At 34.0% G+C, this 21,138-nt stretch overlaps 1 protein-coding gene across 1 annotated transcript in view; it reads right to left on the reverse strand.

Annotated features, from left to right (window-relative positions):
• Positions 1 to 4,029: 4,029 nt before the first annotated feature.
• Positions 4,030 to 21,138, reverse strand: part of fz4 (frizzled 4) — a 33,789-nt gene continuing 16,680 nt past the window's right edge. Inside the window, exons 2-3 of the mRNA XM_089705857.1 lie at positions 7,129 to 7,304; positions 4,030 to 5,351 (exon numbers count right to left, since the gene is read on the reverse strand). Coding sequence (XP_089561983.1) covers positions 4,714 to 5,351; positions 7,129 to 7,304 — 814 coding nt within the window. The 3' untranslated portion in view covers positions 4,030 to 4,713. The remainder of the gene's footprint in view (positions 5,352 to 7,128; positions 7,305 to 21,138) is intronic.

The raw sequence follows: 21,138 nt of genomic DNA on the forward strand, positions 1-21,138 counted from the left end.
ATGTCAGACGAGATGTCAGAAGTCAGAACCACAGATAAATATTAATAGATGCCAGAACAGAAAAGCTGACGAATCTGGCAGACTCTTAGATCATTAAGTAATGGATGGAGCACGCTGGCAAATGTTCTAACTAAACTTTCTGCCGGTTTTGGTGCGGGGAGAGTAACTCACACTTTGAAACACAATCACACATTCACAAAAATAATTTGTGTCTTTACAAACTCAAACTATTACAAAATGGACAGACTAGCATGTTTTTGCACACATACATCGATTACACAGAAAAATCTCTATACATATACGTAATAATACAATCGCTCTAAAGGGATGTAACCATATCGATATTACAAAAATAATAATTTTGTTGAAATTAGAAATAACATTAATATTATATTCATAAAAAATACTACACAGGTCATTTGTAACGTTTTCATCATTATTATATGCATACGAAAAAACAATAAAACGCCATTTTATTTGTATTTGAATATGTATTTATTCTACACATCACATATTATATTCAATAAAATAAATATCGGTCCAGAAATTTTTATTATTTCTGTACCGAGGTGTCCATTCTGATTTTCTCCCACAGCATTCAATCCACCTTAGCCTTAAAGCAGGATTTTTTGTAAATCTGAAATACACACAATATTCGTACATACATATAAACAAAGTAGCTGCTCCGCGCGGTTTCACCCCCGTGGCTCCACTCCTGTTGGTCGTAGCGTGATGATATATACCTTCCTCGATAAATGGGCTATCTAACACCGAAAGAATTTTTCAAATCGGACCAGTAGTTCCCGAGACTAGCGCGTTCAAACAAACAAACAAACAAACAAACTCTTCAGCTTTATAATATTAGTATAGATTACATAATAGAAAGGTTACAAGATTAACATTACAAAAAAAACGGCTAAATGCGAGTCGGACTCGCGCACGAAGGGTTCCGTACCATTAAAATGTTCTGCCAGTTAAAAGTAACCAAGCGTAAATTTTAATAAATATATACAAGACTTACAATATAAACATTATACTCCTTTTTATGCAGTTGTGTAAAATTTTAATATAATAAAGATTAATTCTCATCTCATTTCAAATTATACTTAGAAAAATATTTTTTTATCGACGTTCAAGTTAAAAGCAGTCCGTCACTAAGAAAGTCGTAAAAATTTACGACCTTTTAAGCGACGAGTTTTTAAATTCAACTCTATCTCTAAGTTCATAAAGATTAAATTTGAATTTCTCTTCAAGATAGTCTCGCTACATCACTTTATAGTCTCGTGGGGAGTGCGGTTCAATATCGCGTTCTAAATTCAACTTTATCGCTTAGTTCATAAAGATTAAATTTGTATATTTTCTCTTCAAGATAGTCTCGCTACATCACTTTATAGTCTCGTGGGGAGTGCGGTTCAATATCGCGTTCTAAATTCAACTTTATTGCTTAGTTCATAAAGATTAAATTTGTATATTTTCTTTCCATGATAGTCTCGTGAGGCCGCATCAATGATCGAGTACACACATGACTCGATTATTTGTCTTGATCATATCGCTAAACGATACATCGACGATTATTAGAAATTGCATTTAATTAGAAATGTACGTTAAAAAAATAAAAAAATATACACAAATGACAGGTTATTCCATCTTTTTTAATATTCGACATGTTTGAATTGCTTCTGCAAGACTTGACAGTGCAAAACGGCATTTTTAGCGGAGCACTCGCAGACGTCCTTTCGATGTTTTACGAATACGCAGAGTGTTCGTAATCGATTACGCAAGTAGTTTTTATGAAAGCATAAGATTTTTCGATTCGAATAATCTTATACCTCGGCAAAAGGGGAAACGCCTGCGTGTGTTATCCATTACTTAATGATCTAAGGGCAGACTGGACTCCAGATTCTGTTTGGATTTTAAATATTAATTATTACCCCCTAGGTTAGGTATATAGAAATTTTCTGTGATTACTATTCGTACACCCTTAACATAATAGGAAATGCAGTCACTGCATCATCGTTCGAGGAATCATCGTCATCGTGAAAAAATAAGTTAATGATTTAATCACAGGATTTAATCATTTCCCGAGGTCTAAACTTGACATTAGTTTAAACATAAGATCGGAAGTATTCGAAACACTGAATTGTCTTTTTCGAGTAAAAACTTTATCCAAATTAATTCTTAAAACATTATCTACTACACCCTAGTATTTTTTGAAAACCTACACTGTATCATCACTGCATGTGTGTGTATGTATATAACTATATACCTACACTATATGGAGTATAATAGTATCTTGTATACTTTACAGGTAAACTGATTACTACACTATTCAGTATTCAATACTATTGCATACCTTAGCTAGGGTTGCCAACACTTCATTATCAAAATATAGTATTTTCCAAAATAAGGTGTAAAAAATATAGTACATTTAAAAAAAATATAGTATTTTATGGGAAAAATAAAAAAAATAGACAAATATATTGTACTAGATTTCCGCCCGCGGCTTCGCCCGCGTTTGCAAAGGAAAACCCGCATAGTTCCCGTTCTCGTGGGATTTCCGGGATAAAAACTATCCTATGTGTTAATCCAAGTTACCCTCTATATGTGTGCTAAATTTCATTGTAATCGGTTCAGTAGTTTTTACGTGAAAGAGTAACAAACATCCATACATCCATTCATCCATACCTACATCCATACATCCTTACAAACTTTCGCCCTTATAATATACTAGACTAGACTAGACTAGACTAGACTAGACTAGACTAGATTTCCGCCCGCGGCTTCGCCCGCGTTTTCAAAGGAAATCCCGCATAGTTCCTGTTCCCGTGGGATTTCCGGGATAAAACCTATCCTATGTTTTAATCCAAGTTACCCTCTATATGTGTGCTAAATTTCATTGTAATCGATTCAGAAGTTTTTACGTGAAAGAGTAACAAACATCCATACATCCATACATCCATACAAACTTTCGCCTTTATAATAGTATATTAAGATATGTATTAGATTTGTTAATTATTTATTTATATAAAAACTATATTTTTTGCACTTCTCGCACTGTGTAACAGCTTTTTGTTTAAAATAAAAGTGTCATATGCTATTTAACACATTCAATTTTTAGATTAATATCATTAATATAAATCAATAGCTCATTTTTTATCAATGATACACTACTTCTGTTTCTTTCTTCTCGCCACTGGTATACAGAGTTACCGGGAAAGTCGTACAGAATATTGCAGGACGTTATTATTCAGGTCATTTCTGATCAAATTGGTCCCATAATATGGTATCCGAAACTTAACCGTTATGGAGATATTGAATTTTAAATATATTTAATAAAAATATTTTTTCTTTTGGCTTTTCTATCGATTTTTTTCGATTGGAGCTACTAGGGCTCGGTTTTTTTATGTTTCCAATTAGAAGACATGCCAATTAATAAAAATGATCAATAAAAACTGAACCTATTACTAACAGCTTCAATATAAATTTAATAATAAAATTAATTCAATATCTCCATAACGGTTAGGTTTCGGATACCATATTATGGGACCAATTCGATCAGAAATGACCTGAATAATAACGTCCTTCAATATTCTGTACGACTTTCCCGGTAACCCTGTATATGCGCAATAGGTTATATGACTTAGCCATCTTAACAATTAAAAGGCGCGTTCTTATTTTTTTTTTAATGAAGGATCTGTTTGTTACATTTGTCGGTGTTGAAAATATAGTATTTTTGCGTACTATATATGTTTTCAACAGTATATAGTACGCAGACCCGAAATATAGTACAATACTATATATTATAGTACGGTTGGCAACCCTAACCTTAGCTGTTAGCATTACATATTTGGGTTATTTTTATTGGTGTTTTCCTTCCAAAAAAACTTCCTTGTGCATTATGTTGGCACAGGGTTCTAGGTCTACGACCTCATACAATATAAATCGAAGTCTTAAAGATTACGAGGCTCTTAATTTTTCATAAACATATATGTAAGTAGGTACATATATAGAAATAATAAAACAACAGAACACATTATTAAAAAAATTATATTTACAATTGTTACAAATAATATTTACAATGTTCAGTTAGGTACCTTAAAAATAATATAAATTTAAGATAATATATTACAAAATACTATACAGATAACAGAACCTATGTTAAGGTGGGTTGATATCTTATTACACCTTTTCTTTTTAAAACTGTACAGAATTAATTTATTAAACACCTATACTTATAACTAATTTGTAGTTAATTACAAGCTAAAATTAAGTACAAAATTTAACTTTTGCTACGTCTAGAAAATCAGTTCTTATGAATTATTTTTATATTCACATTTTATAAAAAAACTGCACATATTATTTAAAACTTTTGTAGAAAAAATGTAATTTGCGAGGTAAATTTATTATACTTTCTTATTTGCTACTTCCTCCTCCAGTCTTTTAGTTACAAAGTGGCAAGAATTACTGCGATTTATAGGATGAATATTATGAAACTTTATAGTCTGCTTGAATGTGTACACAATGTGTATTCTTCAATTATAATTGACACAGGCTCATTACATCGAATTATAAAATATTCTTATTTTTAATGTTGTCTTTACATAATTTTTATACTTTAAACGCAGATGGCACAATAATTTTTATATCACTAAGTATATCAAAACATAAATTAGAAAGGGACAAGGGTATTTTAAATTTACAAGTATTGAGGTGTCATAGAATAGTTTCACCAGCAGAATAGTGATAATGCCGTGGTTTCCGATAAGATTGCTGTTGGGGAGGTCTGTAAGTTGCGTATTTATGTGGATGTCGATTCAGTGTGTGGGGATGCCCTGCATAACAGTGCAATGTTAAAGGTGTAGGTGGTGGTCCGACGGGTGATTTTGCTAATGCGGGTTTCCTTGGGCTGCTTATTCTTCTCCATATCGCTTTAAGTCTTGGTGTTGCAATCCACACAGCCACCATAACACCTAATACTTGAGTTGCAAATATTCGGAATAAAAACACCCAAAAAGCTGGTCGTGGTTGCGTTGACGGTTCAGAAGAAGGCACAGGAGCTGCAAGCCAGTCGTCTCTCCAAGCAAATTCGTATATCCAGGTCGCTAGTATACAAGCAGATGGAACAGCATATAACGCAGTAAAGGCACCGAGTCGTAGAATGCTTTGATCAGTGTGTGCTTGCGGAGGACCATTCAAAAGTGGCCCTGGTGCTAGAGTCGGTGTAGGCCGCCGAAGAACTGTTCGAAGTCCCGATGCCAAAAATACGGATCCCAAGAGCAAACAAATAGCTTCAGGAATGATAACGAGAGCGAGTAGAGATTTGCTGGATTGATTTCCCACATAGCATGTACCTGGAACAAAAGACAAATGTTTAATGCTATTATTATTCAAGGGTTTGTGAAGTCAACTTGCTTTCAAAGACAGTTTTAGCGGATACGGATTCTTTCTCGCGAGATGAATAACATTCCAATTTCCAATAAAGCACTTTCAAAGTGAACACCTACACAAACAGACGGCGAGAAAAAAGACTGCATTAATAAGGCAGTTTTAAAAGGGCCGATTTAAAATTGAAATACGAGCGAGCGAGGAGGAAAGGTGTCGTATTTAACGGCTCGAATAATGGTTAAGCATTTCTTTGGACGCGATGGATAATGGACGTGGAAATAATAAAATTCAAGAACAATGTGCACCAGATTTGATTGAAACAGCTATATGCCTGAGAATCGGACCTGTGGCATTTTAATTTTTCTAAAGAATTAGTACAAAGGAAGTTATGTTCATAATAGCTCAACATTTATGAAGAAATGATTTATAACTTGGAAATAATTCAAGATTGTATAGATAATACCGTCGTATTGTGTAGCCGGTAGCGTATAACATGAACGTTTATGTATTTATCACGATGAATTAATTTTTAGGATAAAGCTACCAGTGTTGTTGTCAAAGCGTTTCTTTCTTATCTTTACTTCAGTAGCACCGCAACGCAAACTTCAGTTTTATCTAAGTCGGCGCTTTTTACATACGATCTTCAGTGGGTAATTATTTACAGGGCACTTGCCTCGGCTCACGGCTGTATGTTGTGATTAGTAAAGAGTTCTAACAAAGCATTATCAGGCGGTATCTTTAATGTTCCTCTGTCTGATTTAAGCATTTAATTATCTTAAACGATAAGGCTATTTCCAGATAATAATATGCTCAAGTGTTCCATATTTATAAAAGGAATATGAATTAGTAAATTTATCAGTGAACAAAACCATTTTATTGCTGTGTCAAGTTAATGAGACAGTAAAAATATGCCCTGAGAATTGAGATACTCCCTAATCATTCAACAAGTAATGAAAACCGTTATTTAACAGTGTCATTTACTTTTCAGCTTAACAGAGTAATTATTAATTAGCTACTCCTAGATTACGTCTACATTCAAACATTTTTAGCTTTCGTGTTCATAAAAGCATATAGAATTAGTTCGCCTTAGCGTAGATGTAAGTTACTGGGCCCATTCAGTACTCACGTAGGGAAATACATAATAGCGAATTACAATGGATCGGTTTCACAAAACACTCAATGTTGAACGCATGAATGCGTGCTCCCGTGCACTGGTTCAAGATTAATCGCTTTGAAGACGCCGCCAATCGAATCAAAGGAGTATTAAACCGCGAATTGCCACCGTTCTGGGGTTCTGTTACGGATGTGTATTAGAATAGTAATGATTTGGTTCGCTCGATAATGCTCGCCGCTGATGCAAGGAAACATGTTGTACTCGTTTGTAAATAGTTCATAACATTGTTGTCAAATGAAATAAATTTAAGTAAGTACTACTCTATAATTAGAGAACATTTGTAACCGCATAAAATAAACCAAGGTATTTTAAGCTTACACAGGTAATTATGTATTAACAACAGCTGCTTTGCCATATACATATATACAATGTGGATTTCTTCGAACATCACCGAGAATAGTCACAGTATTGTAAAATAACAACATAAACCTCATTTATTATTTCGCTATAAACTTTAACCTGTTTCTTGAAAACTACTACTAGTAAATTGTTTGTATGTGATTAAGTTATAGTGGTACAATCGTAAACGTGTAGAACCAGGTACATTAAAATTGTTATCGAAGTCTTACCAGTTAATTCATCAGCATCTACATCTCTAGTGACCAATACTGCTGCAGTGAGCGCTGCAGGCACGCCCCAAGCAGCTAGCTGCAGCAATGAAGAGTGTCTGTCATTGCGAGATGTTGCAGGAGTGGTGGGAGGGCGCAGGACACTCGCGCGCCAGGCGCCAGCTACCACGACCCACCTGGAAGTATAATATTTTCATGAGTTGTGTGTTTAATAGACTCTGGTAACTTATCTATTATTACAATAGAGACAGATAATCTTGTGTCATATTTGCTTTGTTTAAGCATTGTAATATTGTCAAGGATTATTTGCTTCTCATCACGATATTAAACATACCTAATATATTAAATCGTCGTTATTTATGATCATGGTATCACAGGTGACAGGACAACGAAAGTAGGTATCAATAATTATATGCCCACAGAGACCCGAGGCTTATCATAATTGGAGATATACAAATTATAGGCTTGGGTATTGAAATAACCTTGTTGACGTTGAATTTATAATTAAATTACATTTTTATTAAGCTCATCATGAACAAACAAAATGTTAATTTTTCTACAATTGTACTGGTTCTTAATTAACATTACGCGAAGTTGAAAACACATCCAAAGATGGTGGCCAGTGGTTAATTAAAATAATTAAGCATTTAATTTTTTGACTAAACAATCAGCTGTTCAAGACAGGTGGTGAAGGTGCCGCATGACGGAATTGTCCACGATGCCTAACTATGCCCGTGAAGGGAATGGCAATTATGAACATCTTTTAATTACTTTTGTATATAAATGCACTTTAATTAATATTATTTGTTTCATATGAATTTAAAATAAGGACGGGCTTGTTTTAAATATTGTAATTTCAATAGAGGTTAAAAAATAAACAAAGATGCCGATTTCGGCTTCACACATATTAGAGTTTATCTATATTGCAGTAATAGCTGTGATAAAAGTTTTATTTATTTATTTAAAAGTTATTATAGAACGGACGTTGATTCAATTGGCTATTAAACTGGTTAATATTTCTGCCAATTATGGCCAACGACGTAAAAGTGATAGAATAATAGCATAACAATAACTTTTCCATAGTAAGTAGCATTTTCTTTAGATAATAACAGTTCTGAAGCTCCTTTGAAGCTACCGGTATTTTCTAAGCGTCGCCATTCGGTATTTAAGGTAGGTATTTAAACAGTTAATGGCTCTTTGGAAGTTTGGAACTCGTTCATAGTTCTTACCGTACGAGTATGGGGCCTAATAGAGAGTGTCGAGCCCACAAATGGATATGGCCGTTTGATTTCTTGGTAAGCTTTTATTAGTAAAAACCTCTTTTATACGGGAGGTTATACTTAATATACTACGTCTGGTTTAAGTGTGAAGGAATCATTCTGCTTGTATAATGTGACGCAGTCATGGTAAACGTATAATGGCACTCTTAACAACAACATCTAATCTGCTTCCATGCCATTATATGAAAACCAGTAAAGATAACTTTTTAAGTAAATACTTTTGATATGAGTACATGTTCTCTAGCACAAACTCTATCAGGTATAATATTAAAATTCATCGATATTAAAATCTATAATTATGTTTTTAACGATGTAGTCGTGTTTACTTTTCATATTTAAAAACTGGTCCTCTTAACGAGCTTCTTGCGCTTGATTTCATGTAAATTACAATCCGACTACCCTTACTTAGCTCGTTAAAACCTGTGACAGGTAAATCCTTCTAAAGGACAAGAAAGGTGTCGCCTTGTTTTCGGCCGACACCAACTTAGCGAGACCCGTAGGATAACTGCCTCGTCACTGAAGATAACAATGGCTGGAAAATGTATTATAGCTAATGTTAGGTTGGTCGTAGGACCCGCGGTGGCGTGTCACTGGCACTTGAACAAACAAGGGCATCTATTTGAACAGAACCGAAAGTGGCGATAGTCCAAACACTAGGTGTTTGTTCGGCCGCTAGCGTGTTTGATCCGGCCTCCGACGCCAACACATGTTGGCTAACATTTTACTAATGTTTGTACGATTTGCATTGTGTTAATTAGGCTCTCGTTGAAGCGGTGTTTCAAAAGCTTTTGAAACCACAAAGCGCCAAAGTAGTTTGAATTGGGACAACGTTAAAATTTCGGTGAACGTATAAGCCACTATAAATATTTAGCTCACAGTACTTACAAAGTGGATTGAAAATAATCATGCGAAGTTATCGATTGAACCGAGCATTCGTAACGTGGGTTCAAGAAATGCAAATGTTATTACATCAAGGCGCGAACGGACTGGTGCTTTTAGCATTTTATTTTTTCTTATTTCACATGGCGTCATGTCGTGCACCAAGTGGCCATTAAACGATAATGTTATCTGGCGGGAAACGATTGGTTTCACGCTATAAAATTATTTTTAAAGAACCATATAAGATTTTATGTAAATAACGAAAATAAAATAACATTCCGTTATGCTATTTATATTATCAGCACTTAACGTAAAGAAAGAAGTGATTTTCTTTACGGTAGTGTGAAGAAGCTTTGAAAGTTTACGGTTGGTCATGCGTCTTTAGATCTATAAAAGTTTTTAATTTTCTTGACTATCAGTGTTTTTAAAAGTAGCCTATTTTATAAATGTGTTGGCGGGCATCTTCCTTTTTTGATTGAAGTTTTAAATATTTTTAACCGACTTCAAAAAAAAGGAGGAGGTTATCAATTCGGCCAGTATGATTTTTTTTTTTTTTTTTTTATGTATGTACACCGATTACTCCGAGGTTTCTGAACCGATTTACGTGATTCTTTTTTTGTTCGATGCGGGATGTTGTCGAATTGGTCCCATAAAAATTTTATTCGGATAGGCCCAGTAGTTTTTATTTTATGAGCATTTTTGTCTATATTTGTAAATGTTGCAAGTGCAAGTTTGAAGTCGGTTGTTTTTAACGCAGTTATCACTTGTTAAAGGCAAGCGATCACTGTGGGGCTTCCTTAAGCTGGTACCCCGTTACGGGCGGTCGCTAGTTGGTAAATAAGGCAACGTATGTAATAGGATCTTATAGGTACACGTTTCATAAGTTTCCATGGTGGCAGTTTTACGAGCCCACACACGCGGCGAGTCTCGCCTTTTTGTCTTATTTCCAAATGTTTCGGCCATCGTAAACGTTGACATGATATATGCCGGTTAACTTCGCCCTTGCTTTCGTCTCGCTTTTCGAACTTAATAGTTTACAGTTGAGGTAATTTGAAATCTCACTACGCATGATATTGGGTACTATTATTATTTATTTTCCATTACAAGATATTTTCGGTTTGTCTCGCCTGATTTCTAATAATATTCTTAATTTTATATCCCTTTCATATTACCTATATGTAAGTATGTATACAATATTCAATACTCATCTTGAATCTCCAGTATTTTTTTTTTATTTCTAGGTGGATGTTTTTATATCCTTGTCACGAAGGTTTCGTTTACATATTCGAATTTGATTAAAGACTATCTATTTTATCGTTGTGGCGTTTGGGAATCGTTAGATAGGAGTAAGGTAACGGTGTGGGAACATTATTAAGTATTTTCGAGTAACTATGAAGATAGAGAAACATCTGCCTGTTCAACTATAATTAAGATAAGTATAATTAATTGATTGACCATAAACGTGCAGTTTGGTCAGTTTATTATGTTCAACAAAGATAATTTATAAACACATTTTTTTCTATTACGGTATGTGCTAAAGAAACGATATGGCATCGTTTTGATAATCAAATTCTTAAACGGCTATCTTTATTGGGGGTATCAAACGCTAACCATTCGTAGCAGATGAATACGATGAAGGGACCGCGTTTATTTCTGGACATCGTAAAATCGATTATTCGATTCGGGTACGGCTTAGGCCGTCTGCTGCACGCGCTCGAAACAGGATGCACTATTTCTGTCAGGCCCTGCTTTGACAGAGATCTGTTGCAAGATATTAATGCGCCGATTCTAAATTGAAACTGGGTGTTGCTATAAAACGGAAATAAAAATACATTACGACTCCTTTAAAATGCTTTGAGGAACTGAAAGATTTATATTCGTATAAACGCCGTGGAGGAAGGCATCTATTTAATATGATTTATAATATTAAAATATTGCTACATGTAAATGCGGTGGATATAAAAACTCGCATTCATGTTTTAATTTTAACAAAGGGCAATAAGAAGACTGTTGACTACACCTTTAACGAAGGCCCGAAATGGCGAACGAGTTCACAGCAGGTGTCTAAATATGGATGCAGTTAAGTTGAACGGACCACCATATTTTATTAACCATTTTATTGAGACCTACTTTAGCTTACGCATCTTTGTTTTTCATATAAAAAATTATAACAGCTCTCAGAAAAGTAGGGGTCTAATAATTTTGGACGCTTGCAATATTGGAATGGATATTCGATCAACGCCGAGATCATATTTGATTGATGCCTTTTGAAGGTAAATAAATGAACTGCCTACATATGTTACGAGGGGTTAACGAATATTGGGTTTCTTTATAAGACATTAAATTATATTATTTATTTATATCCTGCGGAATGCAGATCGATTATATCTGTCGCACCTCGTTTAATTTATACGGCGGATTATTAACGTGGATTTATTCTCTCGACAGGCTGGTAGGCGAGACCGAGAGATCTTTTACGAAACTAATTATAGATGTCAAAGTGAATCATCGTCGTAATTTTTATTTTACAAAATTACATGCGTGATAAATTACGTGCGTGTATTTAGTGGCTATTGTGTATTTAGTAATTGCTTATGGAATACTAGATTATTTTTACTTATTGGTACATGTTCTTATTTGCAGCAACAAACTAACAAGAAATTCAGTAATTACATTAATCACTACTTCCGAAGTTCCGAGCACATTTTTATACCTTTTCAATAACGATAATAAAAACAATATCCGCGATTACATTCAATTGCCTATATCCCTTGCAGTTGCAAGCTCATTTTTAATTGTCTTTCTACAATTCCCTTGAACTAATAAATATTGAACGGTATTAATACCGAGAAGGCCGGTGTGCTGATAGACTGGAACCAGTCGGGAGCTCGTTAGAACCAATACGACCTGTCTTTTATGGTGTCTCTCTCGCTTGATTAAGTTCATTTTTATGGGGGCAAATTGCCAATGCATCCAACCCTCGTTAAAGAAATAAACTAAAGTAGGTAGGTGTGTTCTCATCGAGTTCTATACAATGGTTACTCTTAGAGCAATTCTACTAATAAATGATTTATTTACGATATAAACAACTCATCTAATCTAAAATATTTTAAACGGCAAAATAATCAATAGACAATGATAGATGTGGGTGTTTGCAGTCGAGTTAGCAATAAAATTACACGCTCGTTATGCCAAAATAGAATGTTTCCACGAATGCTTGATGTATCATAAATAATATTTTATGGATACTGGTTTATGCATTTTATATATCCATGTAGCTGTTTATTTGATAAATTATAGCATCTTTTGATATTCGTTTTATATTCCAGAGAGGATTTTAATGTTAAATTTATGTTAAATATACGTTTATGTACAAAAATAAAAAAAAAGAGTCATATTCATCGTATATCTTCGGGTCTGTTTAAAAATGGTTATCATTACTTTTGTAACTGACAGGATGTATTTACATAATGCTTCACTTTGCTAACTTAAAAATAAATGTCCATTGCATACAAAATTAATATACATATTTACATTTTCTTTCTTGCCTGAGCGTAACCGCTGATTGGAGACGGCCCTACTGAATAATAAGCAGCCATCTTGTTACGGATGACCGAATATTTTATAAATTCATTTTTAAATATGTATGACCTATTTGTATTGTGCTTGTTGAGTAGTTACGGGTTTCATTTTTTCAAACCTTTAGCTGTTTCTAAGTACGAGCCTTGTACGAGCATTACGTTCAAATTTTGAATACAGAAGATACTGCATTCACAATTATTATTTTTCAAATATAATTTAAACCTTTGATTAATTAGTAGGTAGCTCTAGAATAAAATCCTTATTTGTGTTGTTAATCTGGGATAAAAACATATTCTCAAATAAATATTTTAAAAGGCTATTCCAAAAAGCTCTATGAAAACTACAAAAACACTCAACATCATATTTTTTGTACAGAAGTGTGGGCTACATGACGCAGCATTATCGTGACCGTTAGACATAAGCACTCGTAATTTGGCCGGGAATTCTGAAAGCCATTTCGAACTCGTCAAATCTATTACGATCTCGATCGTTCCGATTTACGATATTGTAAAGCTGCGTTTACACGTGCAGCCGTTCCTTGTGATTTCCCTTCGCAAGGAATTATCGATACGAATATTCTTTGATAAGACGACAGTTCGTTACAGTATCGGAAGATTACTTTTATCAATCTGCATACGATATGTATTGTACTTTTTCCTTATTTTGTTAAAAAAAAATAAAAAAAAACGTAAAAGGAGGACGTAAAAATTTACAATATGAATTTTGATGAATTTAATTATTATAAAAGAAAGTTTAGTATACCTATAAATAATAATAAATAAATAATTTATCTAGCCTGTATTGTGTCCAATTACAGAGGGAGTATCTAAAGGCTGCAACGACGACAAAGTACCTATACGTGGGCCACACTGAAAGTTTTGCGTAACTAATAAATAAAACAATTTATTTGTCTGATATTATATTTACTACTTTTTAAAGTATTCTTCGTTACATTTAAAACACTTTTTCATCCGTTCAAACCATTTCTGGAAACATGAGGACCATTGGTCCGAGGGTATGTTTTCTGCGTGCTGTTTGAAAGCAACCACGGACTCTTCTGGCCCCGTAAATGTCGAACCACTCATTGAATCATAGATTTTTGGGAAAAGGAAGAAATCGCAAGGTGCTAGGTTAGTACTGCGTGCGGCATGAGTCACGTGCTCTATGTTTTCAGAAGCCAAAAATGACTTTGTTTTGTTCGCGGTGTGCGCCGAAGCACTGTCATGGTGCAACAAGATGCGAATTCTAGGTCGCTTTTCTCTTATTTTTTCTAAGACATTGGGCAAACAAATAGTGGTGTACCACTCGACATTAACAGTCTTTTGTTACTCAAGTGGGATAGTGCAGACAGGATTCGTCTTAGTGAAAAATAATGCAATCATTTGTTTGCCAACCCTTCTCGCCTGCCTCAATTTGGTTGGTTTGCTGTCACTTTCAAACACCCACAAAGAATATTGGTGTTTACTTTCTGGAATATAACCATATATTCATATTTCATATCCTGTCACGATATTATACACGGCATTAGAATGTCCGTAATTGTACTTTAATAGCATTTCTGAACACCAATCTACTCGATTTCGTTTTTGAAGTAAAACTTCTTTAGGCGCGACTAGGGAGTAACTCAGATTTTTTTTCTGACGGAAGTAACGCTTACTATAGTCTGTGTAGTTTCCGCCATTTAAAAATAATAATTCTGATTGGTTGTAAGTATATGTCTTATACTACACGCTTCTTGACTTATACGCCAGCTAGTGGCAAATATCATAATCAATTAGGATTATTTATTTTCAAATTTTCAAACGGATCAATTGTGAATAGCAAAGTGAATGAAAAATTCAACAGTTTTAAAAACATTATTTTAAATTGCAAAATTTTTTGAAAATCTCTAAATACTTATACTTGTTTATTTATTACTTTTAAAATAAGTAAATTAAAAATAAAAATAAACATGTTGCGGATTATAATCAATCTATTTTAAATATTGCTGAAAACAAAGTAGTATCCATAGCAACAGATATGTATATAGGTTGTCATTCAGTTGAACAAGAAGCATATGTACAGTCAGAAGCATAAATATATTACCATTTGCAGATTAGCAAAAATATCTGTCATAAGAATGGCTTCAATAATATCTGTCTGCCGCAAACAGCAAAAATATCTGACATTAGTAGGCAGCATAATAAAGTGGCATCAAAATTATATGACGAAAATGTAGAGCAAATAATTGTGACAACCTCTCGAAGCATAAATATGTGACGTCACCTAGGAGGCAATAATATCTGACCCAATTTTATATTTCTGTATTGTAAAATATAATTGATTCCTCACAAAAAGCATAAATATGTGACACTAGCTTTCCGCCCGCGGCTTCGCCTGCGATTTCACAGAAATACCGTAGTTGCCGTTCATAGCATAAATATGTGACATCAACTAGGTGGCAATATTATCTGACACAATTTCATATTTCTGTATTTTGCATCGATTCCTCACAAAAAGCACAAATATGTGACATCAACTAGGAAGCAATAATATCTGACACAATTTCATATTTCTGTATTTTGCATCGATTCCTCACACAAAGCATAAATATGTGACACCAACTAGGTGGCAATAATATCTGACACAATTTCATATTTCTGTATTTTGCATCGATTCCTCACAAAAAGCATAAATATGTGACATCAACTAGGAAGCAATAATATCTGACACAATTTCATATTTCTGTATTTTGCTTCGATTCCTCACACAAAGCATAAATATGTGACACCAACTAGGTGGCAATAATATCTGACACAATTTTATATTTCTGTATTTTGCGTTGATTCCACACAAAAAGCATAAATATGTGACATCAACTAGGAAGCAATAAAATCTGACACAATTTCATATTTCTGTATTTTGCATCGGTTCCTCACTCAAAGCATAAATATGTGACACCAACTAGGTGGCAATAATATCTGACACAATTTTATATTTCTGTATTTTGCGTTGATTCCACACAAAAAGCATAAATATGTGACATCAACTAGGAAGCAATAATATCTGTTACAATTTTATTTTCAATTTAATATTGAATTAATCTTATAATTCTTATATATAAAAATGAATCGCAAAATGTGTTGGTAAGCGCATAACTCGAGAACGGCTGAACCGATTTCGATAATTCTTTTTTTATTATATTCCTTGAAGTACGAAGATGGTTTTTATGTAGAGAAAACGTAAATATGTACCACGCGCGAAGCCGGGGCGGACCGCTAGTATAAAATAAATAAGTTTTATTTTAACTACGTTGTTTTAAAACATGATTACCATATTAATTGATATGTGCCGTCGTTGTATACTACGTATTGTATGTCTAGATATTATATTCTACTAGCTTAACACCCGCGGCTTCGCCCGCGTTTTCAAAGAAAAACACGCATAGTTTCCGTTCCTGTGGGATTTCCAGGATAAAAGCTCTCATAAGCGTTAATCCAAGTTACCTTCTATGTGTGTGCCAAATTCCATTGTTTTGTCTTTTATGTGTGTGAAAGAGTAACAGACATCCTTACATGATACGAACTTTCGCATTTATAATATTAGAAGGATATCATATCATGACAAAATTAAAGTATTCATATAATTATATCAATACCCACTTGGATAGATCTATTTTATGTGAAGGTTCAGTATAACCTTCGTGTATTATTTAGAAATAGTTTTGTTATATTTGACGTTAGCGGCGTTTGACACAATTGCTCCGTTATTCATTTTCATTTACCTATAATATTGCTATTATTTTATTGAGTATCGAAAATTATGGCAAGTTATCGTATTATCGTAATTTCATTTAAATAAAAAATATTTACAAAATATAATGTGTCTTTTGTTCATATTCTTACCCCAGCAAAATACAAAACACTAATTCAATAAAAAAAACGTTTGGCCTTTTTAAAATCCTATCCTATCTTATCCTACTAGTCCTACTATAATCCTACTTCCTGTCCTACCAATCTAGTATTATAAATGCGAAAGTTTGTGAAGATGTGTATGTGTGTGTTTGTTACTCTTTCACGCAAATACTACTGAACCGATTACAATGAAATTTAGCAGACATATAAAGGGTAACTTGGGTTAACACAAAGGATAGGTTTTATCCAAAAATTCCCACGGGGACGGAAACTATACGGTATTTCTGTGAAAAGGCAGGCGAAGCCGCGGGCGGAAAGCTAGTGTCACATATTTATGCTTTTTGTGAGGAATCAATTATATTTTACAATACAGAAATATAAAATTGGGTCAGATATTATTGCCTCCTAGGTGACGTCACATATTTATGCTTCGAGAGGTTGTCACAATTATTTGCTCTACATTTTCGTCATATAATTTTGATGCCACTTTATTATGCTGCCTACTAATGTCAGATATTTTTGCTGTATACGGGCAGGCAGATATTATTGAATTTGTTCTAGTGACAGATATTTTTGCACATCGCCCCCTGGGCATATATTATTGCTCGTGACTGTACGCCAACAATTTCATAAAATGTCAGTTATTGATACAGGAGGATCGCCTTATGAAATCATATTAGTTCTTAACAAATTTTACATTATTACAACCAATATTGATGTATCTGATGGCTTAGCCAACGGTTGTGTTGGAAAGTTAGTGTATATTGAACGTGATGACAGTGATAACATCATACGCTTATGGCTTGAGTTTCCTGGTAAGATAGGAGAGAAAATTAGGAAAAAAGCTGCCCATCATATTCAAACTCTAAACATTAGTAGAACAGCAGTCCCAATTTTACGAAGATCGTCATCTGTACCAATGAATAGAAATAAGACAATATTTGCAAAGAGAAATCACTTTCCATTAGTATCTGCTTGTGCGCTTACAATACATAAGTCTCAAGGTGGTACTTTTGATCAAATCGTTTATGAATACAATAAAAGTCACAGTCAGCAGCTGTTATATGTAGCATTATCACGAGTAACTGATATAAATGGATTGTTCATTGTCTCAAACACCGATGACAACAAATTTTATCATGGAAGAAAGCGTCCAGGGGGAATAGTTGATTTACAGTGTGAATTTGAAAGACTTTCAAATTCTCGCCTAATAACACAACAGGAAGAATTATATAACCTTGTAAATGAGAGTAACATTACACTATTTTCCTTCAACTGCCAAAGTTTACGTGCTCATGTTTCTGATCTGAATGATAAAGTATTAAAAAGGTCCACATTGCTGTTATTTTCCGAAACTTGGATGAAAAATGACGAACAAATTCTTATTGAAAATTTTTATTGCGTTACCCAATACAAACGACCCAACTCAACTGCTGGTGGAGTAGCTGTATATCATTCATCTACAGATACACTGAACAATGTAACACCAATTCAAAATATTTCACCAACTATATTATCACAAATTTCCGATGAGGTTTCACAAATTGGTGACATCGCCTTGGTTCGATGTGTTAATACGAATGACCAACCTGTGATTATCGTTGTTATTTATATTTCTACAAATACTAGCCTGACAAATACCTATCATAAAATTTATTCATCAGCAATTACTTCACTTCACAATTGAAGGTTCTCGACTTTTAAATAGTAATTATCATGAATTACCGATGATTCTAACTGGAGATTTTAATGTTAATTTTCGCTCTCAGGAATCTCAGCCGTTAATTGATTTCTCGACTTCATTCAACAACGCGTTTCGGTACAACGATAGATGCTGTATTTTCAAGAAAAGTAGCAAATTTAGAGAGTAAAATTTATGTTTCACATTATAGTTACCACAAACCTATAATTTCGTACGTAAGAAATTATGATGACATTCAATTACCTGTTTCGAATGAATAATATTAATATAACATTTAAATAATCTTTGTAAAGCACATGAATAATAAATATAATTAAATTATAATATAATATTTATTTATTTAAGTTAATATTTAATCATTTCAGTGATATATGTCGTCAACGCCAAAGAAGTTTTACTTCAATCGCGCGTAAAGGTTACACGCACACACTTTTTTGTTCTGGAGTGAGTTTGGGAGCAATCCACCATCAACCAAGCTTCCTAACTTTGAAATGTTCATGTAAAATTTTCTGGATTTGTCTCATACCAATCCCCAAATGTCCTCGAATCTCCTAATAAGTGATATGGCAATTTTCTTAAATTAGTCGTCTGACGGTAGCCATATTTTCCTCCGTGATCGCAGTTGAGGGTCGACCTTCAGGAATTTCATCATGGTGAGAAACACGGCCTCGATGAAATTCAGCATATCAATGCCTTACAGTGCTCAAATGAGGTGCTTCCCTCCCAAAAGTATTTTGAAGGCGAGCAGTGCAAGCTTTCGGAGAAAGCGAACTTTTAAAATCATCAAAAAAAACGCCCTAAAATTGTTTCGTGTTAGTTCTGTTTTTGCTACGGACAACGAACTTCAACTTGAGTTAAAAAAAAATTGACAAGCGCTTTCCCCCAAATTTTTTTTTCCTTAACTTATGAGACTTCATATGTTAAAAAAATATAACACTCGAAATTCAAACATTTATGGGTGGCCAGAAACGCAAAACTTTTAGTGTGCACTAGGTACAATGGAACGTGTTGTTTTTAAATAACATGTACAATAAAGAGTTGTTGACATACGAATTAATTAAATTAGTTTAATGGTATTATTTGATTAGAATGATGATTGATGGCGATTGGCGGCTATCGTCATTACCGCTCGCAATTCTAACCCTTTGTGATTAATATTTGCGCGATAACCACGATAAGATATTGACAAAGATAGCTACCGCGGGCCAGAACAAAGCAAGGTCGGATTAATACATACTTCCGATAGTGATAGGCTTATAGATTATATCATATTATTTTGATATCTCGGTAGCTAATTTTTAAGGAATGTTATAACTTACTAGCTGCTCCACGCGGTTTCACCCCCGGGGCTCCACTCCTGTTGCCCGTAGCGTGATGAAATATAGCCTATAACCTTCCTCGATAAATGGGCTATCTAACACCGAAAGAATTTTTCAAATCGGACCAGTAGTACCCGAGATTAGTGCGTTCAAACAAACAAACAAACAAACAAACGAACGAACAAACTCTTCAGCTTTATAATATTAGTATAGATAAGCATATTGTATGCGCGATTCAAAATGTTCCCTCTTCAATATATGTAAATGATTCCATAAGTGTATTGGGTATGTAACAATTTATGTTTGATATAAAAATTGTGTGTAGGCGTTAAGTTACCATTTATTGTATAGTAAGGGCCAAGTTCCATCTATGGGACCCGGTTTAGCGTCTATAATGGGTGATTATCATTTGACAGATTGATGGCCGAGACGGGATTAACATTCAATAGGTTTATTGTATGTACATACGATAATATAAATACAAACCACAGTGCTAGGTATCAAACAAGAAATATTTTATGGTATGCTGCAGTATGGTGAGTTTGTTTTTTGGGGAGATTGATTTTGTTTTGCGTTTGTTTTCATACCAATGAGAAGAAGATCATATTTTTCTTTTCTAAAGGGTACGTTAGCTGCGGATCCCTAAAATTGGCAACTCTATAAAACGCTTGTTAGTATCCATCTGAAGCGGTAAGTCATTTCCAATGAAATACTTTTTTCTTTCATTTGAACCAGTTTGATGCGCGGGCACCGAGTTAATTGCTTTAACGACCACGATACCAAACCAATTGATATTCGATTGACCTTACGTTCGCAGTATTTTGAATTTCTTCAGCTTATGCCATGTTTGTGCGCTTTTGCTGTTAGATGGAACAATTATGGATAGTATTTATTAGGTCAATGACAGTTCTTTTATTCATAAACTTTTTACTTATAGAAATATACATTTTGTCGGATTTACTCCCTCGAATTTCATTGCGATTTGCGTCCTATTCCGTACTTCACATTTTAGCAGAAAGTATTATCATATTATGGTAATACTTGTATTGTGTGATGGCATTTAAAATGTGCTAGGCATTGAGATCCGTCGTTAAAACAATGACATATTACTACAAACCAACTTATAAGATTCAATTGAGGCTTCAATAAAGTTTACCTTCGTGTGCCAGGCTTTACCAATGCCTGTCTGAGCGAGAAGATACAATAATATGAAAGAGACAGCAGAATGGAAGTGATCGGGGTGTGAAAAGGACACGCGCCGGACATAACTGCACTTACTGCGATATTTTTGGACTATTAGTAATTATATTAAATTCAGAGGGAACAAGAATATGTACTCAGTAGATATCCATAAT

Source organism: Colias philodice, chromosome 17 (assembly GCF_061535455.1).
Source record: "Colias philodice isolate Cphi_HAF_F1 chromosome 17, ilColPhil1 Martin Lab GWU primary, whole genome shotgun sequence".
In the NCBI taxonomy this organism is placed as follows: Eukaryota; Metazoa; Arthropoda; class Insecta; order Lepidoptera; family Pieridae; genus Colias; species Colias philodice.